This window comes from Eptatretus burgeri, chromosome 10 (genome assembly GCF_056783735.1).
Source record: "Eptatretus burgeri isolate ZD-2024b chromosome 10, Ebu_testis_v1, whole genome shotgun sequence".
Classification (NCBI taxonomy): domain Eukaryota; kingdom Metazoa; phylum Chordata; class Myxini; order Myxiniformes; family Myxinidae; genus Eptatretus; species Eptatretus burgeri.
Window position 1 is genome coordinate 90426635 of NC_140970.1, and position 26694 is coordinate 90453328.

General features: G+C 46.3%; 1 protein-coding gene across 4 annotated transcripts in view; it reads left to right on the forward strand.

Annotated features, from left to right (window-relative positions):
• Positions 1–26694, forward strand: part of LOC147019086 (endothelin-converting enzyme 1-like) — an 88661-nt gene that overhangs the window by 11804 nt on the left and 50163 nt on the right. The window contains exons 1-3 of one of the 4 annotated variants that reach the window (XM_085899334.1): positions 3081–3352; positions 6612–6753; positions 13170–13376. In XM_085899334.1, coding sequence (XP_085755460.1) covers positions 3314–3352; positions 6612–6753; positions 13170–13376 — 388 coding nt within the window. In that variant the 5' untranslated portion in view covers positions 3081–3313. Of the gene's footprint in view, positions 1–3080; positions 3353–6611; positions 6754–13169; positions 13377–26694 lie in introns of those variants that run through there. The other 3 variants (XM_085899333.1, XM_085899336.1, XM_085899335.1) reach the window with 3 other exon arrangements.

The window sequence follows — 26694 nt, forward strand, 5'->3', positions numbered from 1 at the left end:
GGTATCTGTTGGAAACATCGTCAGTATAGTACCAATCGAGGAACCCGTCGATCGAGAGTACAATGATGGCCAGTTTAATGTCAGACGAGCAGATGACAAGAAGGCAACACTGGACATCATCGCGCGTAAGGTGTTGGAATTATTGGCGTCCGATCCGGCAGACATTCGGCTTGGCGGCAGGAACGGGGATAGAAAGGTGAAACCTAGAATTCTACTTGTCCAGCTTGGAAGCAGCAAGAGAAAGAGAGACATTCCAGCATCAGCAAGGAAGTCGAGATTGACAGAAAAGTGGAACAATACATAACTTGCACTGGGACCGGACTAGAAAGGAAAAGGGAGGAAAAAAGAGAGCTTTAGACATTAGTTAAAACATAGGAGAGACAATGGAGGGGAAACCTCTTAATCAGCCAGGGAATGATTATGATTTCATCGAAACCAAAAACAACTTCCTACAATAATGCTAAAAAGAAGCACCGGGACTACCGGGCAGCAAGTGATTTAGCAGTGAAGACACAGAAGGATGAGGCGATCTTGGGCGATGTGGCATCCCAGAACAGCAGCACATCCACAACACCAGCACAGTCACCGATGATGGGGAACACAGAGATTGAAGGGGCGATTGGTGGTAAAACGTGTGATCGCCGGTGACAAGAAAGAGAGGACATGCATGATGTGGTTGAGGATGAACAAGTGTACCGATTCCCAACTAAAGGTGCGATACACAAACGCTGACTCTTTGCTGAACAAGCAGAATGATATCAAACCAATGCGTTACCATGAAGGTCAAAACCCAAATGTTCTGGATCTTATTATAACAACTGCATGGTCGCATATATCGACGATGGGCCCGCCGCTCGGATGAAGCGACTGTATCTGTCTGAACTGGAGGAGAATTGAAACTGTCATGAGGACTCGCAGTTAGGGTCAAAAGAAGCCCAGTTCATCTTCCATTGTATTAAATCTATACCAATAAGTGTGTGTGTGTGTGTGTGTGTGTGTGTGTGTGTGTGTGTGTGTGTGTGTGTGTGTGTGTGTGTGTGTGTGTGTGTGTGTGTGTGTGTGTGTGTGTGTGTGTGTGTGTGTGTGTGTGTGTGTGTGTGTGTGTGTGTGTGTGTGTGTGTGTGTGTGAAATCCAATTCAGGGAAAAACTTCAACAAAAAAGAAACTGTGCAATCCAAAAATGCAATTCCCAAACTGCCTTCCGTTGACATATCTGAAAGGTGGTTATGTCTAAACGGTGGTTATGTCTAAACGGTGGTTATGTCTGAACGGTGGTTATGTCTGGAAAGTGGCTACGTCTAAACGGTGCTTATGTCTGAACGGTGGTTATGTATGAATGGAGCTTATGTCTGCAGAGTGGTTATGTCCGAACGGTGCTTACATCTGAAAGGTGGTTATGTCTGAATGGTGGTTATGTCTGAACGGCGGTTATGTCTGGACAGTGGTTATGTCTGAACGGTGATTATGTCTTAACGGTGGTTATGTTTGGACAGTGGTTATGTCTGAACGGTGCTTATGTCTGAACTGTGCTTATGTCTGGACGGTGGTTACGTCTGGACGGTGGTTACGTCTGGACGGTGGTTACGTCTGGACGGTGGTTACGTCTGGACGGCGGTTATGTCTGGACGGCGGTTATGTCTGGACGGCGGTTATGTCTGGACAGTGGTTACGTCTGGACGGTGGTTACGTCTGGACAGTGGTTATGTCTGAACGGCGGTTATGTCTGACCGGTGGTTATGTCTGGACGGTGGTTATGTCTGGACGGTGGTTATGTCTGAACGGCGGTTATGTCTGACCGGTGGTTATGTCTGGATGGCGGTTATGTCTGGACGGCGGTTATGTGTGGACGGCGGTTATGTCTGGACGGTGGTTATGTCTGGACGGTGGTTATGTCTGAAGGGTGGTTATGTCCAGACGGTGGTTATCTCCGGATGTGTCCGGACGGTGGTTATGTCCGGATTGACCCTCCCCTCATGCTGCCTTCCTTGCCCTCCCCTAACACTGCCTTCCCTTGCTCTGCCCCCATACTGCCCTCCCTTTCCGCACCCCTCCTCGCTCCCACCTCCTTCCTCACTCCCCCACCACATCTCGATCTCCCTCCTTTCTCACTCCCCTTCCCTCCTCTCCCTCCTCCCTCTCCCTACCCTCCCTCCTTCTTACCCCCCCACCCCACCCTTAATATTCCCATCAGTGAAGCGACGGGTTGAATTTGGTAGTTATAAATAAATGAACAAAAAAAAAAAACTTGCTCGTGTCAACTGGAAAGAGGAATTAAAGGATCGCGCTTGCATTGAGCCACGGAGTAAGTTGAGATACTTCTTTGAGGAGTGCATTGAACAATCTGTGCCGGAGAGAAAACCTGGATTCAAATCCGAGAAGTTTCTGGAGATATGCCAACGGCAAGGTGAAAGTCAGAAATGGAATTGGCAGTCTTGAAAGGTTAGAAGCCCTTTGCCGTTCCAAACCCCACCGGGATCCTTTCTCCAGCAGGTGGTGAAGTTTCGTGAAGATCGGAGTAAAAATGTGACCTTGAGACCATTGACATACGTACACACAGAGAGACGGGGGGGGGGGGGGGTGAAAACATCACGTCCGTGCAACCTTCGGCGCCGGTGGATGAAAAGGCGAATCCACCAACCGGTTTCGACCTTGTTGGGCCATCATCGACAGGGCAGCGCACCACATTCCCAACCACAAAAAGTGACAGTTCGTGGTTATAACCACGTGGCTAATTCAAATAATTCCCTGTTCGTCCGCATCTGAGTGGACGATGAGCGCATTCACCTCTCGGTCAAGCCATTCCTCCAGCGATTTGAATCGAAGAGACAGTCGGATACGGCATTATGACGTCATTCAATGACGACATCGAACATGTTCCGATCGGGGTAAAGTATTATTGGATAAGAGATAAAGGGACAAACTTAAGTTGGAGGATAAGTTTGGACAGGTGCCCACAATGAAGAAGAGGAATCGTTAGGAGTAAGGGTGGGGGGGGGAGGGATGATGGGAAGTCGAAGGTTCGGGTTGAAGGAGGAGTCAAGGCTGCAGAGGTGAGATGTTCAGACAATGGGGGAGGAGTCTCGTAACTCCTCCCACATGCCCCTCCCCTCGTACCCTCATGAAGAGAGCGAGGCAGGGGCATCGTAATGTAGAGTCATGGAGAGCAAAGTGAAATGTTAAAAAGGAGTGCAAAGGAAGGAAGGAAGGAAGGAAGGAGACTCGCGATAAGGAGGCGGGCACAAGTAAATGGGCGTGGCTTAAAGTGACAGAGTGTGAGTGGAACGAGTAAAGATAAACGTGCGAAGTTAGCGCCATGGGGAGGAAGAGAGTCCTGTACGTCCATCTTCCAGAGGTGAGTTCGACACTTCGAGTCTGCCGAATGTAACCTACATCGATGATGACGATGATGACGTGATCATGCTCATAGTGACATCGCTCCATTTGTTTTGCAGGGAAAGAAGAATGAATGAAATGTATATATTATATATATATAATTTACGTGTGACGAATACACCGAGGCGTATTGTGCATTTGATTATAACAGTAGTTGTCCAGTAGAGTACTTCAGTGAAACTTCTGTTGTCGACCGTTACCTGCACAGCGACCATGAGGTCCATGTTGACGAGGCATGCCGCTCGCTGGTGCTCGTTCTGTCCCGCTGCACAGCGACCATGAGGTCCATGTTGACGAGGCATGCCGCTCGCTGGTGCTCGTTCTGTCCCGCTGCACAGTGACCATGAGGTCCACATTGACGAGGCATGCCGCTCGCTGGTGCTCGTTCCATCCCGCTGCACAGCGACCATGAGGTCCATGTTGATGAGGCATTCCGCTCGCTGGTGCTCGTTCCCTCCCGCTGCACAGCGACCATGAGGTCCATGTTGACGAGGCAAGCCGCTCGCTGGTGCTCGTTCCGTCCCGCTGCACAGCGACCATGAGGTCCATGTTGACGAGGCATGCCGCTCGCTGGTGCTCGTTCTGTCCCGCTGCACAGTGACCATGAGGTCCATGTTGACGAGGCATGCCGCTCGCTGGTGCTCGTTCCGTCCCGCTGCACAGTGACCATGAGGTCCACATTGACGAGGCATGCCGCTCGCTGGTGCTCGTTCCGTCCCACTGCACAGCGACCATGAGGTCCATGTTGACGAGGCATGCCGCTCGCTGGTGCTCGTTCCGTCCCGCTGCACAGCGACCATGAGGTCCATGTTGACGAGGCAAGCCGCTCGCTGGTGCTCGTTCCGTCCCAATCCAAGCTCATTTCACTGATGTGGTGTCTCGGTCCTTTTGCTGTGCTTGGCACGTGTGAACAGCAAATTGTGACCCACACGAATGGGTGCATCCTCTCCGTTCGACGTTTCGTGTCCTCTGTCGATTGCGTGCGCGCGCACACACCAAAAGCATGTGCACCACGTGCTCACCATGGCAGCACGTGCTGTTGGGAAGGTAATTGGGCCAAAAGGCGGTCGTGGTGAAGTGGTGTTTGTCTGCTCCATGGTATTGTCAAGGTGGTTTCACTATGCTATTTACCACAATTTGTGAGCTATTCTGGAAAGCCGTCAGTGTAGGTGTCTTGTGGGCCGGGGTTCGGTGGCGATAAACGACCACTAGGTGGAGCAGTGGAGTCGTTTCCACCGAACACCCTGGAATTTAGGTCGTGACTCTCGGATAAGTCCGAAAGGTCACAGGTCCCTTAGCGGACTGTGGTCGCCAATATTTTGACGGCGTGGCGTAGGGTTAATTGCCAAATTTTAATATACCTTAATACCCATGTCGTCCAACTACCGGGGAAAACCACATCCTCGGCCGACTTTGTCCGAATTGAGTCGCTATCACGGACTCGGATCCGGCATAACCGAGCGGAAGTTACCGAAGTCGCGCCGGACCAAATGAACAATCCACGGCATGAACGGCCCTACCAATTCACAACACGCACCATGCTAGGCCAATGGAGGAAAGCACAGAAAACGAGCTGGTACATTTAACGGGTTTATTTTACAACGATAATCGGGGAGGGGGAGACACAGAGCAGAGTTAAACCGACTAAAAGCAATGTACAAGGCACTTAAACAATTCTACTTAATGGACTGGCGCCACAAACGCACGCGCGCACACACACACACACACACACACACACACACACACACACACACACACACACACACACACACACACACACACCCACACACACACACACACACGAAATGGACCCGTGGGTCTTTAGTCGGTCCTCAGCCCAGGAGAGAAAGGTGAGCTGTGGGACCAGAGCCGAGCCGGGTACCTGTCCCGCCTCGTGCGGTCACACCGACCCGAACCACAATTGGGACTCGACCCCACGACCCGAAGTCCACGGCCCACGAACGAGACCGCTCAACCACGACCACCACTGTCTCAGACCGCTCCAACCACCACACACGACCGTCTGCCACGACGACAGACTGCTCAGAATCGCCACGATCCTCCTGTCTGCCGTCATCTCATCTCTCACAACCACTCTGCCGTCGCCACAATCACCCGGTCTGCCGAAAAACTGCTCCTCACAACCATTCTACTCCTCTATTGGTGGGAGGGGCCTCTTCTCCTCGCCACTCGCCTCCTGGTTGGCCAGGGGGTTGTCGGACGACTCATGGCCGCCGTTGATTGGATGAGCTCATGGTGGGCGGAGGGAACCTCACCCCTGTACATGACACGACGCACGTGGGTGATGGCGTTGTTGTTGTTGTAGTTGGTGATGTAGAGGATGTAGTTGTTGTCGATGTATTTGTTGAAGATGTAAAAAAAAACTAACTGGAAAATAACTCGTGGCGCACACATGTAATTCCCATTAGACAGAAGGGGATGGATTCTAACTGTACACATACTTATCGAAATAACTAAGCTTAGGGACTCTGGCTGTTTGTGTGCACAAGGTTTCCAAATCCGTAACAGGTGTCCCACTGTACCTGGATTACTTTCGCTGGCAAATTGATCATGTTCACCTGCCAACGGTTCAGAATGGGCCACAGGTATGGATACCTGCAGCCCATATAACAGTATATTACCATTATGGAACAAGTTTAGCACCTTTTTTTTCTCCTTCTCCCTCTTCTTTCATATGTATAACAAAGCTGCGGGGTAACATCATTGGCTGTACCACTGATGCAATGCCCTCTGCAAGTTATGGCAGTAATTTGGAATTTCGCCATGGTGCTGGCGATAGCTCGCCAACTCTTCACAAAGGACACCGTGGGATCGTTAACGTCCACCAACTAATTCCGGCAGATATGACGCCCAGTTTAACATCCATCAGGGGGGACGGCACACACAGTGACGAATCACCCTGCCTGTGAAACACTGGGATGACAGTTTATAGCTGGGTCGAGATTCAAACCCAGGCTAGACAGCTTAGAAGCGAGTGTGCGTACCTCTAGGGTACGTAGACCATCCTGTCACCCCATTAGTCCAATGCCAGTTGGTCCATTATGTATTTAATTTCCTTTCACCCAACTCTTACCCAGTGTTGGTAGCTTTATACACAAACCGAAACAGTTGGTGTTTTGGAACATCTCTCCCCTTTACTCCTTTCCCTCCATATGCTCATTGCATGTAAGTAAGCCTGATGTGTACTGAGTGTGCAGGCAGATGGCATATTGTCCGGGGGATTGTTTCCAGCACACAAACAAGTGTCCCGACGATGCTGGCTCCGTATGCTTCTTGCAGCGGTGCTGTGTGCAGTCCTCGTCGTACTCACCTGGTCTCTTGCCGGACACCCACGTGAAGGTGAAGTGAAACCCCATATTAACTTGGAAGCATGCAATTTCTCCACCGCTTGAAGATGAACACAAATTTCCTCTTTTAAGATTGCATTGAGTGTCCTACTTTAGCCAAATGCCACCGTTTCCTTATTTGACTCGTCACCGCTGGATTTCACGCTCGAAGAAGCGGAGCTCCCTCGTGTTGTTATCAAATGGTACCTTTCAGTTTACAAAACAGCCACAGTGAGTCGGTGAGAGATTTTCCTTCTCCTGTCTTTGTGGGTGAGTCATATCGTTGGATATGGAATAAATATTTTGTATTGTTATGAGAATGTTAGTGAGTAAGTTGTACTGTCCCAACCTTATTATCTTTGGAGTTTATCAGATTGATCAATACCTATATCTAGAGGTACGTGCCCAACGGCATATTTGTCTCGCCGAATACATTATGTACTAGGGGGACACTCAGTGGAACACAGACCTCCGCCCGGATCTGGGTATTCACCAAAATCGAATCAATGTGTCATGGTCACACACCCAACATGTCCACCAAGTTTTGTCCGAATCCGTCCATTACTTTTTGAGACATGATATATATCGTTTTTGGCCCTACCTCTCAATGGTGAAGAATCGCTTCATTCTAGTAGCCGGATCCGGATCCAGATCTTCACCAAAATCTAACCAGTTCGTCCTCGTCACACACGCAACCTCTCCACCAAATTTCATCCGGATCCGTCCACAACTTTTTGAGATATCCTGCACACAGACAGACGGACGGACAGAAACAAACAAACAGGAGTGAAAACATAACCTCCGTCCACCTTTGATGGGCGGAGTTAATAAATAAATAAGCCTTGGTTAATCCGGTCTCTTAAGACCACTGACCCAAAAGCAGCATAAAAACTACATCTGGAAATTGATGAATTTTATGACCTTGGTTTCCAATTTGAGCTATGCACCGACCTACTCGAGAACGAGAAAGATCTGCTGGTTCTCGGACGCCTTCCATCTAGTCCTGCTGCTCATGTCAATATTGCCCTTTGGCCCTCACCCCCTCCAACCCCCCCCCCCAGGTCACAATGCTCATCATGTAGTTCATTCCCTCTTACAATCACCAAACCCAGCTTTCCTTCAAATCCCTTCCTTCTCATCTTCGGATTCCTTCCTGAATGTATCCTGTTGCTCTTGCCGCACCAATCTGTCGGACTCCAGCCCGCCATCATCTCATGTTGTCTCCCATCCTCGTTGACGATCTCTTCTCCTCCTCACTGGCTCTTCTTCTCGACTTATCGCTCTGCTTTTCCACATTGACATTGTTTATCTGCCTGTACCTGCTGCCCCCATTGTTTGTTTACCAGCTATGTACTTTGATATCCAGCTTTTGACATGAGCTTTGACTTCCATATTTAAAAAAAATAATAATAAAATGAAGTGTAGAAGATTATGCAATTTACAACAGGATATCACGAAACCAAAAGCTTAAATGATGTTAAGTAAGTATGTACACAGAAAATGTTTCCTGTTTATGCTGGAAATTAACTTCCTGCCTCGTTTGGTCTCCAAGCTCCCAAGGTTTTGTGAAAGCCAAACCTTCAAAGTTCAATGGAGCGCTCATTCAAGATCGAGTACCTGCAGGAGATAAAACCTGTGAACGCTTACTCGTTAGAAGGAAGAAAAGAAAACCCCCAAAAACCCCCAAAAAACCAAGCACAGCCTTTCGTAAACTAAGCCGGCAGATAAAGCAAAAGGAATCGTTTATTGTTTTTGTCATAATTTTATCCCAAAAATAGTTGCTGCCATCTTTGCGGCAAACATCCCAAGCCATATTATTCTCCTGGTATGTAGTCTGGTGTTGGCGTGTTTGGTGTTGTGATTGTCGGTACTCCAGGCCGCACACAGGCAATCGGTGTGCGTTCGGGAAGGAAGGTGCATGGGTGCGCCGTGAGCTTTGCCCACACAGTTCCTGCAATTCGTGCCTCTGCTTTTCTACTCTCAAACGGGACATCTGTTCGTACGTGCTTGTCACAGTTTAAGCTTTTTTTTTTCTTGTTTCAGCTTCAATTCCTAGCACTGTAGAATATCAAAAAGAGCACTTGTCCAGATTCATGGTATTGGTATATCAAAGGAACAGAGAGGGGGGTTGGGGTGTAGGGGTTCATTCCAGTTAAAGATGGCAGAATTCAAAATTTAGTTCTTTACCTTCATGAACCTCACATAGCTCCAGGGAGAATCACTGTCGCTGTCGGTTTGTCCATTAAAATCCCAGCTGGCTCACAAATGACCTACATGAAAGAGATGGTTTGCTTGCCATGCGTGTTGTAGCCAACTTATCACCACACTATTTTAGAAATAAAAGACCCAAATCAACTGAGTACAGTATATATGGAGTATTGTGATCGGCTCCCGTCTCTCTGTCTGTCCGTCACGCCATCTCCTAAATGGTTGCGCAGAAATTCATCAAACTTGGTAGTTATGATCACCACATGCAAAAATGTGCGAGAGCAGCCTCATTTTTGGCCCCATCCATTGGAAGGGGTCAAAAGGTCAAATACCGAAGAATGCAATTATGGACACTTTTTTTTTTTGTTATCCCGCTCCGCGGAGGGAGGGAGCGGGATATTGTAATCGTCCAATTTGTTACTTACGAAATCTTTAGATTTCGTAAGTATATTGATGACTTCCGTTTCTGTTTGTTTGTTTGTTTGTAGGCACAATAACTCGAGAACGGAAGAAGCTACCAATGTCAAATTACACCACGTGATTCAGGAGGGTGATGGCTAGCGCTGATTAGATTTTGGTCGAAATCGGTCAAAGGTCAAGGTCACAGTGAGGTCAAATATTCGATTTTTGATGGTTTGGTACAGATAACTCGAGAACGGAAGACGCTACCAATGTCAAATTGCACCACGTGATTCAGGAGGGTGATGGGTAGTGCTGATTAGATTTTGGTCAAAATCGGTCAAAGGTCAAGGTCACAGTGAGGTCAAACATCCAAAAAAATGATAACTCGAGAACGGAAGAAGCTACTAATATCAAATTACACCACGTGATTCAGGAGGGTGGTGGCTAGCGCTGATTAGATTTTGGTCAAAATCGGTCAAAGGTCAAGGTCACAGTGAGGTCAAACATCCAAAACATTCGATTTTTGATGGTTTGTTACAGAAACAACGTAGAGACTTCTGGTTTGCGTCGCTACCTTCTCTCGAGACAGCTTTTATTAGACAAGGTCAGAGGTCAAGTTGACGATTTCGTAAGTACCAGTCTATGACTGCTTGTTTGTTTGTTTGTAGGCACGATAACTCGAGAACGGAAGAAGCTACCAATGTCAAATTACACCACGTGATTCAGGAGGGTGATGGCTAGCGCTGATTAGATTTTTGGCAAAATCGGTCAAAGGTCAAGGTCACAGTGAGGTCAAACATAATTCCGTAAATTCATGTGGAGAAATGGAGTATATTTGCTTCGCTCGACGTTACAAGTTCGTTTTAACCTCAATTTTAATTTTGTCTTCGGTTTTTGCGATCGCTTAGGACGCTTAACACTGGGTTGTCAAAATTATGGTAAAAATCGGATGTTTTGGAGACGTTTTAAGATTGTATAAAAAATATTTCACTCGCTGCATCACGGCTCGTCACGTGGTGCAGCGCGCTCGAGCAGACGCGTCGTTGAGTCACGTAAAGGTTTTCCGTGTGCGCGCTGACGGTGTTTTCGATAAAGATGGTGTTTAAAAGTCATTTTTTATCCCAATAAAGGTTATCGTCGCATGCCTGACTCGCTAAGCCGTCGGATTATGTAAAGACTGTTGGTGGATGGCCGAATATTACGGTTTTGTGACTTTGATAAAATAATATTAAATAATTGCGTGGAGAAATGGAGATTTTTGCTTCGGTCGACGTTACGATTTTTGATGGTGTGGTACAGCATCATCGTAGAAACTTCTGGTTTGCGTCGCTACCTTCTCTAGAGACGGCTTTTATTAGACAAGGTCAGAGGTCAAGTTGACGATTTTGTAAGTACCAGTCTATGACTGCTTGTTTGTCTGTTTGTTTGTTTGTCTGTCTGTCTGTCTGTTAGCAACTTTACGGCAAAACGGCTTTTGAAAACACTAACAAATTTAATCCACAGGTGGGCAATGAACCTTGGACGACCCCATTGACTTTTGGGTCCAATTGGATCAAAGGTCAAGGTCAAGGTCACAAAAAGATCAAAATCGTTTTTCGCTCATAACTTCGTCAAAAATGATCTGATCTACTTCAAACTAAACTTATAGTGAACCTTATTCTATTTGTCACTTATAATCCTACCCATTCCTACAGTGAAAAATGCATATTTGTGAAGATCGGTAGGGTCCGAAGTTTTGGGGGTCATGGCCATCGGTCAAAATTACATATTTTCCATGAAAACTAAAACATGGTTACGAAAATCATTTTACAGTCATAACTTCGTCAAAAATGGTTTAATTGATTTCAAACTAAGACTAAAATATTCCTTATTCTATTCCTTATAATCAACATTCAGGTTAAGGATGTATCAAATTAAAATTTGATCCCCAAAATAACTTTATGCCTTAAATCAGCGGGATTTGTTGTGCCTGGCACTACTTGTTTAAACTTTTTTTAATATGCAATCAACATTGGGGGACGCTTTAAATATATTATGATTTTTGGGATCTGACTCCCGGTTCATGTCGTGGGGGGGGGGGGAGGGGGGAGGGGAGTGCGTGGGGGTCACAGGAGGTCAAAACAGGAAAAACTCGAAGGGTACTCGGTAGAGCGCATACCTCTGCCTGATCCGCACTGCCTGATCCATGAGAACATATCGGGCCCAATACATTTTTGACATATCATGCTATGTATCGTTTTTGGCTCCATCTCAATGGCGAAGAATCACTTTGAAAATTAAATAATCCTCGTATCAAGATCTAGATTCGGATCTCCACCAAAATCGAATCAATTCTTCCTTGTCACACACCCAACCTGTCCAGCAAGTTTCGTGCAAATCCGTCCACAACTTTTTGAGATAACTTGTACACAAACAGACAGACAGAAAGGGGTGAAAACATCACGTCCTTCCACGGTCGGTGGCGGAGGTAATTATAAAGTACAAATTTGATATCTGGTCATTCCTGGTGCAACGTTTTCCCATCTTTCAACTTTGCTTGAGATGGGAAGCATGGGGATTTGCGATGACGTACCATCGACTTGGCTCTAATTTTTACTGGAGCTGCAGAATGGTCAAATCCATAGTCCAAGGGAAGGGAATAGAGTCAACCACAGTGAGTGGACTAGCTTTACGTGTCAACCAGACAACGTCGGTCAAGCAGATAGTCCCTACCCTGAAGGTTGTTAATGAGCCAGCTAGGTTTCTTCTGTAGATCCATTTGTGTCATTGCAGTTCTCATGAAACTAACTCGACTTTATGAAGCTCATGATCAAAATCCCCAATACTGCTGCCTTCACCTGGATTTGAAGGCACACCTTCTGGGATGCCAGTCCAGTGACCTCGCCAACAAGCCACCAACATACAGTACATGCGAGATCACCAACAAGTCCAGTTCCATAATTACATAAGCTCTTTGATGAGTAGTTTCAGTATTTGGAACTCATTGTAACAGTTGAGCAATGCTGGCAAATATTTCCACGATAAGTGAGGAATCTGATAACGATGAACAATTGATTCTATGATTGCACCTGCTGAGAGAAAGGCTATTCTCACCTCCTAACCACATAAGGTATACATTCACATATTCCGAAACATTCGTTGAAGGAACTAGAACGGCACTCAGCGGAGTGCATACCTCCGCCAGGCTGAACAGTTTACGTTTTGTACCCCAGTGATAGACCGGATCTGCATCCAGACCTGAACCAAAATCGAATCGGCCTTGTCTCGTCACCTAACCAACTCGTCCACCTCGTTTCATGCGAATCCGTCCATAACTTTTTGAGCTACCCTGCTCGCAGACGGCCAGAGACAGACGGGTGAAAACGTAAACCCCCGTCCACCTTTCGCAGCAGAGGTAAAAAATATTTCACCAAGGGGTTGGCACTCCAGGGAGATTTCGTCTGGAGGAAACCGATTGTTCCAGCTTTGTGGAGCATACGTACTTGAGCATCGAGAAAAGGTGTCCCCGTGAGAGAGGGAAATTTGACTGTAGAGAAATTTTGCAAGAGGTGGAAGAGAAAGGAAAGATGATTGGGGTGAAGGGGATTGTGTGAAACCCGAAGGTAAGTGGAAGGATTACAATCCCACCATTTTAGCATCTGTAATCCGTCATATAGTGAGAGTGAGAAGTGACGAGTAAGTTCATGCATTGTGTGTGCACACACATCGACTTTAATATAGATCATTAATTCTCAGATCTCCCGGAATCTCTATACCCCGATGAGCCTGTGCCGTGTTATATTTTTGACATCGTTTTGTTAACTTCCTGATTGTGTGCAGGGCAAGTGTGCTTGGAGCCGACGTGCGTGAGCGTTGCTGCCCACATTCACCAATCCATGGACCTGTCGGTGAACCCTTGCACTGACTTCTATGGCTTTGCCTGTGGTGGTTGGCTGCAGGGGCACCCTCTGCCCGAGGCGCACTCTCGCTGGGACAACTTCAATGTGGTCTGGCAGAAAAACCAGGCCAGACTCAAACATATTCTTGGTAAATAGAAATCGTGACATTGAAATGTCCCCTTTCCATTTCATTTGCTTGTCCAGTGATCGAAGGTTCATGGAAGAGTTTCTACATAAATTGCAGGGACGACAAGGACAAATGCAGACATCAATGTATATATATATATATATATATATATATGTACTTCAATGTGAATTACAAGAAGATTCGGAGATGATGAACAAATCAAAAAAGTAGATGGGATTGAATCTGGATGGAATCCCAGCATCATGAGGACAAATTCTCGAGTGGGAATGCCTGGGAGACCAACTCCACCGTTAAACTTTGTTGGCTCTAAATGCTCTGGGAGCAGCAAGTAATTGCTTCCAACACCGAACGTGGACGGAGGTTATGTTTTCACCCCTGTCTGTTTGTCTGTGTACAGGATATCTCAAAAAGTTGTCGACGGATCCGGATGAAATTTTGTGGACAGCTTGTGTGTATGACAAGGAAGAACTGATTAGATTTTGGTGAAGATCTGAATCCGGATACGAGAATATTTTTTGGATTTTTAAAGTGATTCTTCACCATTGAGAGATGTTGCCACAAACGATACGTAGCATGATATCTCAAGGAAATTAGGGTAATGGCCAAACTTGGTGGATGAGTTGGGTCGGTGACAAGAATAAGCTAATTAGGTTTTGGAGGTCCGAATCCAGATCTGGCCCATCAGTGAGATGTAAAATATAAACTGTTCACCCTGGCGGAGGTATGTGTCCTACCGAGTGCCGTTGTCATTATCAACATGCAATGAATGCTTCCTTGATACTTATTCACTGCCAAGGACAGCAAAACAATCCACCACATGTTGTGTGACTTTAACCAAAAGAAAAGTGCAGCTGTAAGTCGTGTGTGTGTGTGTGTGTGTGTCTAGACATGCGTGTGTCATAGTTAACGATTTTATTAATTTTGATAATGGTGACCTTTCATTGTTGTATTGTGATTTTGGCAGGAAGGCTTGCAACGAGACACTAGTTAGTTGCTGTGAAAGTTTAACTGTACGGTTTTTCTTGAAAGTTGTGACGAGTTCATAAGCAATATCAGCTCAAATACAGGTGAGAAAGCCAGACCTATTTTGATTACAAAAAGGTGACTGGCACGGACTTGTCTGTGCACCTTCTTGCGCGGTATGTACCCCTTGGTGCCCCATTTTTGGCAGTGCAAGATGAAAAAGGTATTGTGGAATGCCAAAACACGAATGGAATTTGTTTACCTACAGTGTAGGGCGGCAAAGGCAGAACATAGCGATTTGCCAAAACTTCATGGATGCCTGCAATAATTTTATGACCATCACAGAAAGCTCATATGATTTCTCATGAGATCTGATGAGAATCATATGATAAATATCTGTAAGGGGATGTGGACTAACAATTAATTATGAGAGCGAAGAGAAGCCTGCTGTTTACTTAGCGGTTAGGGTGGCTGGCTTGGGATCTTCGGGTCCCGAGTTTGAGCCCCTGTCTACAGTCAAATTAACACCAGGCGGGGTTGACTCTGCCTGTCATCTTTCTGAGGTCGGCAAAATGAGTGCCAGCTCGCTGGTGTCATGTGTCGGAGTGGCGACCCGTCCAGGATTGTGCCCAATAGCCAAGGAGACTGCTTAGTCAGCACCAACGCTCTGCATAGAGTATGGTCCCAATCTCCCCCTCCTCCTGCAGGATAGCTCAAGTGGTCATAAATTCGAGCTTTCCGATCCTCAGTTTGATTCACGACGAGATTCTGATAATCAATTGACTAATTCATTGATTCTGACTGAAGGTAAAAGCTCGTCAGGATGAACGGTCTGTGGAACAATACCCGTTTGGTTTCGCAGAAATCCACTTTGCACATATTTGATTGTAAAGGGTTTCATTCCAGAGTTCTGGATGAAAGTTTTTTTTTGTTTGTTTGTTTGAGTTTTTCTTCCGACTAACTGTCTTGATCCTGTATTTTTTTTTTAATAATTTTTATACCCCCACCCTTTTCACTCGGCATGACTAATTTATATATTTATTTTAACAAGGGATTTTGATTCATCCGAAAGTGTTGGCATCATCGGTGGAAGAAATTTCATTCTTGATCCCCACCTGTGCAACATCTGTTTAGTTTGTATATATGGAGTTTCTCACAATGAGATATTTTCTCTTTCTTCCCTGAAGTATCAGATGGGCCCCGACCACGGTGAAATACCAATACAACGCTGTTTTTTAAAATCGTCGTCATTGTTGGTGGCTTTATTGTGACTTTCTTTTATCTTGCGTTATCTCATGGCCAACCCCTTACGTGGCTCAGTTCTTATTGAAACACACGCGTCACTGTTCTCTATGGAAGCTGGCGGGTTAGGTATGGGCACTGAATGGTGTGCACAGATGACTGTTTTCAACAACTTAAAGAAGAAAATAAAAGCTTTTTTAATTCTTATTTTAAAAATATATTTATTTTTTAATTATATTTTATTAATAAGTATATATATATATATATATATATATATATATATATATATATATATATATATATATATATATATATATATATATATATATATATATATATATATCGTTGTGGTTTCTCACCACTCCGGTGTGCGAGGGACCACTTTTAACTAATCGCAGCCGCGCGCCCACCGGACGTCGCAAACCTAGTCGCAGCTTTCGGATCAACGCCAAAATCCAGCTACGGGTGTGTTTTTAATCACACCGTAAATCAGCCAACTATTCTGTCCCCGCGCGACAGGGTCCGATCGCCGAATTGTCGATTTACCTAAGTATGCGCGCAGACAGAAATGCCGGGGATTTACACCTCAACGGGACCTGCTTGGAAACGAGCCGCTTAAGCAGCTCGCTCCGTTTGCGATTTGCCAAGCGGTGTATATCGCCAAGCCCCGCTGGATCCGATTACTTTATCGGCTATTTAAAAGCCAGCTAATATCCCGAACGCAATACAGCAGCTCAATTGAGGGAAAGGACGCAACGAACAGGTGAACATTCAAACAAGGACATTTATTTGTACACACGTATGCAATCAAACACGTATGCAATCATGTAGTCAATAAAGTAATGCAGGAACGAGCAAGACAAAGAACTACAACCGTTCTATTATTATGTACACAATCACTTAACAGTTCTACTTATGAACAAGGTGCCACGACATTCATACAAAGAAAAACCCCAGGAAAGGAAAGGGCAGAACTGGACCTCATGGGCCTTTAATAGTTCACGGAGCTGTGGAGACCGCAAGAGCTCCGAGAGGCTGTGCTGGTTACCTGCTACCTTCGTGGTGACTCGCTGGTTGACCCTCGACGTTTCGTCGACACGGCAGTTGACGCTGCGCGACTTGCTTGGCCCAGGCCCCACCGTGCGGCCTGGTGGATCGGCCTCGCCAACGACGCCTCAGAGGAACGAATGGGCCTTTGCTCTTTCGAGAGTTGATGTTCTTTTAAGAGCCCGCCCGTTCCTCAGCGTTGGCTCGGACCGTTCTGAAGCTGGCTGGCGACCTCTCCCCGGCTTTCTCCACCGACTCGCAGTTCTGCGCGGCACGGCAGGCTTTGGCTGCGCTCTGACAACCCCGACTGCCCTCCACTGGACTCGAACCTTGGCGGGCTGCTGGCTTCCTCCGACTCGACTCCAGACTTCCACACTCTGCAGCTCTCCCAACAGACTGCTTGATTGGCGTTCAGCGCGCCTTTATATTGAGTCCGTGGGTGAGGTCTGATCTTTCACCTCTCACCCTTCACCCTTCGCTGGCTCCGCCCCTTTTGATATTTTGATCCGATTTCGTTGCGAAGCTCGAACATGCGCGGACGTGGGTGAAATCATCAACCACGCGGACGTTGCAGGAATCATCGGCTCCCGCCCCAACGAGGGAGTCCCCGCGTCTGGTGGCAGAGATGTTGTTTGTTGGGATTCACCATGGCTGGCGAAAAGATGGCGGCGCGATGGAGATGAAGGTGAGGCGATGTTGTGCGTTTGTGGAGATGTTGTTGAGATGGTGAGGATATGTCGTGGTTGGCGCTGTGGTGGGGGATGGCATGGTTGTTGAGAGGCGGTTGTGGTTGGTGCTGTGGTGGGGATGGCATGGTTGTTGAGAGGCGGTTGTGGTTGTTCCAAAATAACGATAGTAAAAGAATAATGGCTGACTCAAATATCACAGCCCGGTTACACCAATAATACCCTTTAGACACCGGTGGGGAAATCTAATCTGAACACACACTTACCAACATAACTGATCTCTGGGAAGCCTGAATGGTGTTCTGTGAATTTCCACAACCGTAACAATATATATGTTTTTTATTTTTTAACCTTGCATTTGGAAAAAAAATAATGTGATGAAGTAACAATTCGGTCCGTGTTTTGGATTTGTTTTTCCTTTTACTGTTTAAGCTTTTATCTCCATTCATTGAGTTTCTTGATGTCTATCAAACCGGTCATTGGAATCGTGTCAACTGAAAAACGGCAATTTCCCACCTTCCTGTGGATCAGATGCTCACACGTTCGGAATGTGGACTGAGTTTAGCGGAAGCTTCCTTGCCAAATACATAAGCTCACAAAAGCAAGAGAAACTGAATTTGAAGATGGGTTACATTTATCATCCACCGGTACCAGTTATCGATGATGTGAAAGTCCCTCCTCTCCTCCCCTCTCTCCCAATATTTTTTTTTCTCCGCTCATTTATTTGGTGACTTTATTCCCTCTACTAGATTGTAAACATCTACACTTACTTATTTACCAATGTGCGGATTTTAAAATTTTAAAACCATTTTTATTTTTTATTTTATTTTTTAAAATTTAAAATTTTTAAAAAAAAAAAACAATTTTAAAATTTACTCTTTAAAATGTGGAGAACCCTTTTGTGCAGAAATTATGTCCATAAATGGACTTCAACTCCATGCCTTTACCTGTTGGCGGGGATGACGGGATAGCTCAGAGGTGCACACACTCGCCTTTCAGCTGTCGAGCCTGGGTTAGAATCTCGACCCAGCTATAAGCTCTCAGCCCGGTGTTTCGCAGGCAGGGTGATTTTATCAATCAATGTGTGCCATCCCTCAGATGGATGTTAAACTGGGTGTGCTGCATGCTAGCATTAGTTGGTGGAGGCTAAAGATCCCATGGTGTTCTTCACAAGGAGTAGGCGAGTTGGTGGTGGCACCCTGAGCAAATTACAAATTCCTTCTCAAACCTCCAAGGGGGGCACTGCATTAGCAGCATTGCCACACCCCTGCAAAAACTGATGCAAAAGTTCAGTCACGTGCTGTATACCAAGTACCGAAGCTTGTTGGCATCTCTCAGGGCTCAAATCTGGGTCATGCTCTGTTTTAAATAAACATACTTCACCTTGGTGATGATTCTATTTCTTTGTCCGGATGCAGCACAAGGCTGCGGAGTAATATCTTCAGCTAAGGGTGCTGATGTGCCATTTATGCAATGCCCTCTGCTGGTTAGGGCAGGAATTTGGAAGTTGTTCATGGTGCCGGCGATAGCTCACCTACTCTTTGCGTTGAACACTGGGGTTTTTTTGACATTCACCAACAATTGCTGGCAGACAGGACACCTGTTTAATGTGCATCCGAGGGACAGCACACACATTGATGAATATCCCTGCCTGTGAAGCATCCTGGTGATGGCTTATAGCTGAGTCGGGATTCAAACCATGGCTGGACAGTTTAGAGGCAAGTGTGTGTACCTATTTGCCATCCAGTCAGCCCACCTTGGTGATATACTAAACCTGGTGTCTGGCTCAGCAGTTAGGGTGGCTGACTTGGGATCCTAGGGTCCCAAGTTTGAGCCACTATTGTTCGCTGAATTAACACCAGGTGGGGTTGACTCAGCATGTCATCCTTCCAAGGTCAGCAAAACTGAAATGCTTCTCTGTTTGCTCCAGTTTGGTTCGAATTAACTTCCTTTCTAAGTTGTTGGAACTAAATACACTCCATTGACGTAACTTGGGTGTCTTGATGGAGTACACCTCGTTTATTGATGACATATACTGTACTGTGCTTACTATTTATCTTCCTTGAGTTATGCATCTCCATCAAGCTGTTGTTTCTTCTCTCAACTTCACAACATTCCTTAAATCATAAAACAACTCAAACGGATTGATTATTTTCACTCATTATTACCTCTGCCACCGAAGGTGGAAGGAGGTTATGTTTTCACCCCTGTCTGTCTGTCTGTCCGTCTGTTTGTTACTTGTAAAAATCAAACATTTTTAAAGAATATTGGTTGGTCTTGAGCGTTATGCATTATTCGGTTTTTGTTTGTTTGTTTGTTTGTTTGTCAATTGCCAACAGGTCAAAAATTTAAACTGATCTTCACGAAACTTCACCACCTGGTAGAGTTCATCATAAGCAAGAAACCTATTGTTTTTGAGGTCAAATGGTCAACATAAGGTCAACATCAACATTGAAAATCTTGCGAAAATGTCAACAACTTTGTCAAATTTCTAAAACCCTCAATTTCCATCTGATTGATTAGAAATTTGAACTGGATTTTCACATCAGGTCTGTGAATTCAACCACCAATTATTTTGGAGGACAACGTAGGCCGAATTTCTAAAATTGTCAATTTTCATCCAATTGACTTGAAATTTGAAGATAAGTTGCATATTTTGCCATTGAATTCAACCACCTATTTTTTTTTTCAAGTCAGATTTGTTTTTATGGGTATTCTAAGTGTTGTGCGATGCACGACATCTTTCTTGTGCGTTTGTTTGTTTGTGTGCGGGGTATCTCAAAACGTTGTGGGTTGACGTGGATGAAATTTGGGGGGGGGGGCAGGTTGGGTGTGTGGCAAGGATGAACCAATTAGATTTTGGTGAAGATCCGGAACAGGATTTTAACCTGGCTTTGTTTCTTGCTTGTGCAGTTCTTCATGATGCGTTTGTATGAAAAGCACTTGTGTTGCTGTTGTAGTCATCATTGTTGTGAATAAAGGAGCACTCCAAGATAATATGAATCATGGGGAATTTAAGACTCGGGAAAACAAAACTGTTTTGGAATACCAGTACCCCGACATTCGCGGGGAATATGTTCCGGGAAAATCACGCAAATGTTGAAACCGCGAATGTGGAGGCATTGTTTCAATGGGAAATGGGGGAGATAGGTTCCGGGGATTTTCCGACCCGCGAATGTCAGGGAAAATCTTGCGAAAATGCAGGGAAATGCTGTGAAAATAGACGAAAATCCGCGAGTGTCGGGAAAAATCCACAAGTGTTTTGTTTGTTATAATGGAGATGAGGGGGATACCATTGTCGGTTTGTGGTGGTTCCTGGTTCATGAAAAAGTCTGCAAATGGTGACGCCACCAAAGTCAGGGAATTAGTACAATGGGGACAAGGGTGATAATGTTGGGGACAAGGTCTTGCGCTTGGGAGCCTTTTTCGAAGAATGAACTGAGCGAGAGGCATTACACAGGTCAGAGCAATGGGGTGAGAATAATGGTGATCAAGGACACGGTGGACTTGTGTACCATACTGTAAATCACACGTGCATTGTGGGTAACTGTGGGAGGGTTGAGTAGTCTGCACATTGTTTGTGGGGGATTTTTACGGGTGATTATGTATTCAGCAGCTGATAATAGATGTGGTGAGCGATGTCATTGTGTAATTAGTCCGAATGTAGCCAGCTGCTAATTACACCAATAGATTTGCTGAACGTTTCCATTCTTTAACTCAAAGGACATGACATCTTTCCTATCTGCAGGCAGATTATCCTGAGCGTTTTTTAAAATGTAACAGCTCAGATGGTGCTGTTTGTAGCAAGATGGTGATTTACACAAAGATGTGCTGAATGTTTCCATTGTGTAATGTCTGTATGTGGTGACCTGATAATTACTGGAGACATCAAGAGATGCTTTTCGTGTTTTCAATCTGTAAGTAACTCACGGGGGATGGCGTCGCGGGGAATGATGTGTTACACTGGTGAGACATCCCGTGAAACTATGTTTATGCTGCGTAGCTACTGAAATGAAAGCGAGAGAAGAACCTTCAGAGTTTAGGCTTTATTCCATTTGATTGGAGCCGCTTCTACGGGCACACCAGAAAATACAAACGCAGCATGGAGTACAAGCAGTAAGGTACACACGCGCAACTAATCACCGCAAAATAAATCAGTATTATATATCAATCAGTATTCTCACCATTCAATGAGCACCAAGTGAGCCGGCGACATACAATGGCAATGCCCCAGGGACAAAACCCCACGGCCGAGCCGACCCTCAGCTTTATCTCTTCTGTGCTCGAGCCGGGCATCATGTGATCACACGTCACGACCTTCCATTCACCACATTTTCCCCGCCTTTAAAATGTAACTAGAGGCCCAGCTAACGCACCATGATTACTTCAGCGCTACAGGAGTATACATTTCAAGCAACGCGAACTATCTAAACTACAGAAGCATACATGCCAAGCAGTGAGGATTATTTTGAGTTGTAGGAGCATGGTAATGAGCATCGATATATTATGTAACGAGCATATAGGAGCATGAGCATCGAGGATGCCGATAATCCCCTTTACAGATTGAGTCGGCGAGGGGGTATTATCCGTCGACCTCTCCGGGAGTAGATGGCGGTTTCACTTGAGGGAGGCTTCCGATCCTTTTGGTGAGCCTCGACTCGTGCCGGAGATGACTCCCCGATCGCCCCCGGGTGGAACGCGGTAGCTCCGCCGTCTCCCTTCTCGGGTGGAGTCCCTGGGGGAGAAACACCTGGGGAGGGAATGTCAGAGGGAGGTGTGCCAGATGGTGGTGTACCGGCGGGGGGGAGTACCTGAGGGAGCCAAATGACGAACCGACACAGTGGTCTCCCTGCCATCCGGGAGCCTGACATGAGCGTATTCTGGATTAGTATCGATGAGCTCGACCCCTTCCACCAGGGGTTCAAACTTGCTTTGTCGTACCGGGCGTTTCATGAACACTGTTCCGGGATGGGTTAGCCAGTTGGGCACCGATTGGCCGTCAACATAACGTCGTTGGTGAGTAAACATTCGGTCGTGAGGAGTCGCATTGGTGGACGTGCAGAGCAGAGAGCGTATGGAATTCAGAGCGTCGAGAAGGGTAACCTCCCACCGCTCGGGGCCCAGTCCTCTTGATTTCAACGCCAGAGTTACGGCTTTCCAAATAACTCCATTATAACGTTCCACCTGACCATTACCCTATGGGTTGTAACCCGTCGTTCGACTAGTTGCTATGCCGTGCTCTAATAGGAACTGTTTTAGCCCGGCCGACATGAAACACGGCCCTCTGTCTGAATGTATGTACGAAGGTTTCCCAAACATAGCGAAGAGGTCAGACAGACATTTCACGACAGTGCCCGAGGTCATATCCGAGCACGGAAACGCGAAAGGGAACCTTGAATATTCATCAACAACAGTGAATATGTATCTGTTGTCTGTCTCGGTCGGCAGGGGCCCTTTGAAGTCAATGTTTAGTCTCTCGAAGGGAGAAGTGGCCTTGATCAGTCTGCCAGGAGCCGCACCATAGAATCTGGGTTTTAGTTCAGCACAAACAGGGCATGAAGCATTAATTTGTTTAATATCTTCAATAGAATAGGGCAGGTTCTGTCTGCGTACGAAATGTGCCATTCTGGTTACCCCCGGGTGGCAAAGAGACACATGGAGGTCTTGCAAAGCCTGACTGATTACCGCCGAGCAGTAGACCCGCGAGAAGGTGTCTGCAGCAGGGTTTTCCCTCCCGGGCCGGTAAACAATGTCGTAACTATAGCAGGCTAGGTCTATCCGCCATCTCATAATTTTTTCATTCTTAATTTTCCCGTTATTTTTCCCATCAAACATGAATGCCACGGATCGTTGGTCCGTAACGAGCGTGAAGTGGTTTCCCAGTAAATAATGTCTCCATTTGCGCAGCGCTTCAACGATGGCGTACGCTTCCTTCTCTATCGCTGAGTGTCTCTGCTCGCTTCCAGAGAGAGTTCTCGAGAAGAACGCGACGGGTCTCCCAGACTGATTAAGCGTAGCAGCTATCGCGTGATCAGAAGCGTCGGTCTCCACCACAAAGGGCACCGAGCTATCGATCGATAAAACCACGGAATTACTGATATCGTCTTTGAGGTTGTGGAAAGCTGTCACAACAGCGGCATCTGGTGGAAAGTTTTTGCAATGCACTAGGGGATGTATTTTCTCGGAGTATTGCGAAATCCATCTCGCATAGTAAGCAAACATGCCGATCACCCGGCGCATCGTCTGCAGGTCCTGAGGTGGTGGTAGCTCACGGAGCGGGCACAATCGTTCAGGATCAGGCTTAATCGTGCCGTCGGCTATTGTGTAGCCGAGAAGGTCAATTGACCTTGCTGAGAATACGCATTTCTCGTAGTTGAGAGTCAGATTATATTTTCTAGCAATGCTCAAGAATCTGTCCAGATTCATATCATGTTCCCCCTGATCCCTACCGCACACTGTGACATTGTCCACGTAAACAAAAGTGTCTTTGAGGTTTTCATCTGAGATGATGTCGTCCATAACTCGTTGGAAGCAAGCTACTCCATTCGTGACACCGAATGGTATCCTTCTGAACTGGTAGAGGCGCCTCCCTGCCTGGAATGCGGTGTAAGGTTTGTCTTCCTCTCGGATGGGAATTTGGTGATAGGCGCTTCGCAAGTCGATGGTGCTGAATACCTTATAATTGGCCACGCGTTCGACCATCTCGTCTATGCGCGGCAGGGGGTAGGCATCGAGTTGGGTAAAGCGATTGACCGTTTGGGAATAATCGACAACCATTCGTTTCTTATGGTTCTGACTGCTGGTTACTAACACCTGTGCGCGCCATGGCGAATCGCTCGGTTCTATAATTCCTTCTTCCAGTAATCGCTTGGTTTCTGAAGTGATGAAATTCATGTCAGCAGTGGTATATCGCCGCGATTTGATCGCTATCGGTTTACAGACCGGCGACAAGTTAGCGAACAGCTGGGGGGACGTTACCTCTGCGGTGGTCAAAGCATTTAAAATTAGATGAGGTTTGCTTCCTCCAAAGGGTATTTCGACGCTCGTGTGCTGCTTGAGGACATTATGACCCAGAATTACGTCTGCGCACAAATCACGAAGCACCAGTACCCTTACATCCCGATGCGTGTACCCTTTTACGTCCAATTCAACATTGCAGTACCCTCGTACGCGGGACTGTAGTGATGTGGCGGCCATGCATACCGTATTGTCTGTCGGGTGGATTATCCATTTCCTGCCCTTCACTAGCGAGCTGTTGACGAAACTTTCAGAGCTACCGGTATCAATCAGTGCCTCAGCCATATGCCCGTTAATTCGTACGTTGATGATAGCCTTGGATAGATTCCCCGGGGAGGCTGCAGTTAATTTATTTTGCGAGTAGAGAGCCGCAGAAGTGGGTTGCGCTTTCTCTGGTAAGCGTTGCCGTATGTGGGCTGATCTGAGTCCTTGGATGAATGCCTCCCGGGTCGCTTCCTTTCGGTGTTCCTCGGCGCTTACGGCCCGGAAGCTGCAGTCTTTTCCCAGCTGATTCAGAGCTTGCAGGAACTGATCGATTGTCTCCCCGGCTGCTTGCCTGCGTGTGTTGAGAAGATGTCGTATGTATACCTCGTTCTTGCGCTTCACGTAGAGCGCCTGCAGCACGTCGATCGCTGCTTCGTAAGTGTCGCACTCCGAGAAGAGCCTGTACACGCTGGGCGAGACATGATTCACGAGAGCGGCAAATTTGTCAGCTCCCTCCTCGATGATGGTCAGATAGTGTGAGAAGGAACAGAACCAATGCGACCATTTCATTTCTGCGTCAGTCGTGTTTGGGTCTGCGTCGAACCTCTCTGGTTTGTAGATCTTGTCCATCGTTGGTTGAGAGAGCCGAGAAAACTAAATGGAATAAATTGAAATGAAAGCGAGAGAAGAACCTTCAGAGTTTAGGCTTTATTCCATTTGATTGGAGCCGCTTCTACGGGCACACCAGAAAATACAAACGCAGCATGGAGTACAAGCAGTAAGGTACACACGCGCAACTAATCACCGCAAAATAAATCAGTATTATATATCAATCAGTATTCTCACCATTCAATGAGCACCAAGTGAGCCGGCGACATACAACGGCAATGCCCCAGGGACAAACCCCGCGGCCGAGCCGACCCTCAGCTTTATCTCTTCTGTGCTCGAGCCGGGCATCATGTGATCACACGTCACGACCTTCCATTCACCACAGCTACAATACAGTATGTACAGTACCGTATGTTTAAAGTGCACATGGTGAGGCATCCCGTGAAACTGTTCATCCCACGACACTACAATACACGTACAGGAGGCAGGTCATCTTCACGGCTCATGGAAGATATGTTTTTTGCGTACATACAGTATTGTACTGTATGTACATCCAGCTGCTTTGTGCATGGCTCGTGGAAAATATGTTTTAGAACTGTGTTGTGTTCACAGCTCATAATTTTTTTTTTTAATTGCCGTGGAAACTGCGAATACGTGGGACAATTTCCTGTGAATGTAGGAGCATGTCACAAATTTATCATAGGCGAATACGCGGAAACCCGCGAATGTTGGAACCGTGAATGTCAGGGTCCGGGTGTACTGCATATGTATGAGTGCTTTAATAATATTTCATTTTGTGTTTCATAAATCATGCTTATGAGCTTTATAGATGAAAAACACATTGACACATTACCTCTCTTATCCATATCGGGTTGGATTTACAAAAGCTTGGATCTTTAAGTTGGATCTTTAGCAGGCTGCATCACTCAATTATTACCTCGCACATGTGAAGCAAAAAGCAGGGTTAAGCAATTGGTTCACTTCTGTCTGTCTGTCTGTCTGTCTGTCTACAAACATCAGTTTATGATCAAAGAATAACTTGATTTCAATTGAATGTTATATTTTGAACATTAATCGGAAAACAAACCTGTAGTTTAGGCCTAGGTCACATTTGCCACGGCGGCCGTGGGGTCTCCAAAATCTACGGCCACTAGCAATTATACGGCGGGCGCAGTATTTCCACGGTCACACAATGTAGCAGTCATATATGTTTTTATTTTTCGGGGAGCTGCACGGCGTATTTATAAATTGTGGAGACCGAAAACGTGGGGTTGCCGTACGGTCTTTGATTTGATGTCGCACGATGACCTTAGGGCGTTCCTGCAGCGGCCATAGAATTTTCAAGGCAGACGCAAGGTGCCCGCAAGGCGACCGCAGGGGGGCCCTAAGGCGAACGTGCGGCCAGACGGACGGTAATGAGTGGGTAATTTGTTTATTTTTTTACCAGTTCTTTTGTTTCGGCTTGTCGAATTGCTACAGCGAACGTAGAAATGAAAAAAGTTATAACTTCGCGTTATAATTCCACGGCGACCCCTACGGCCTGTAAAATA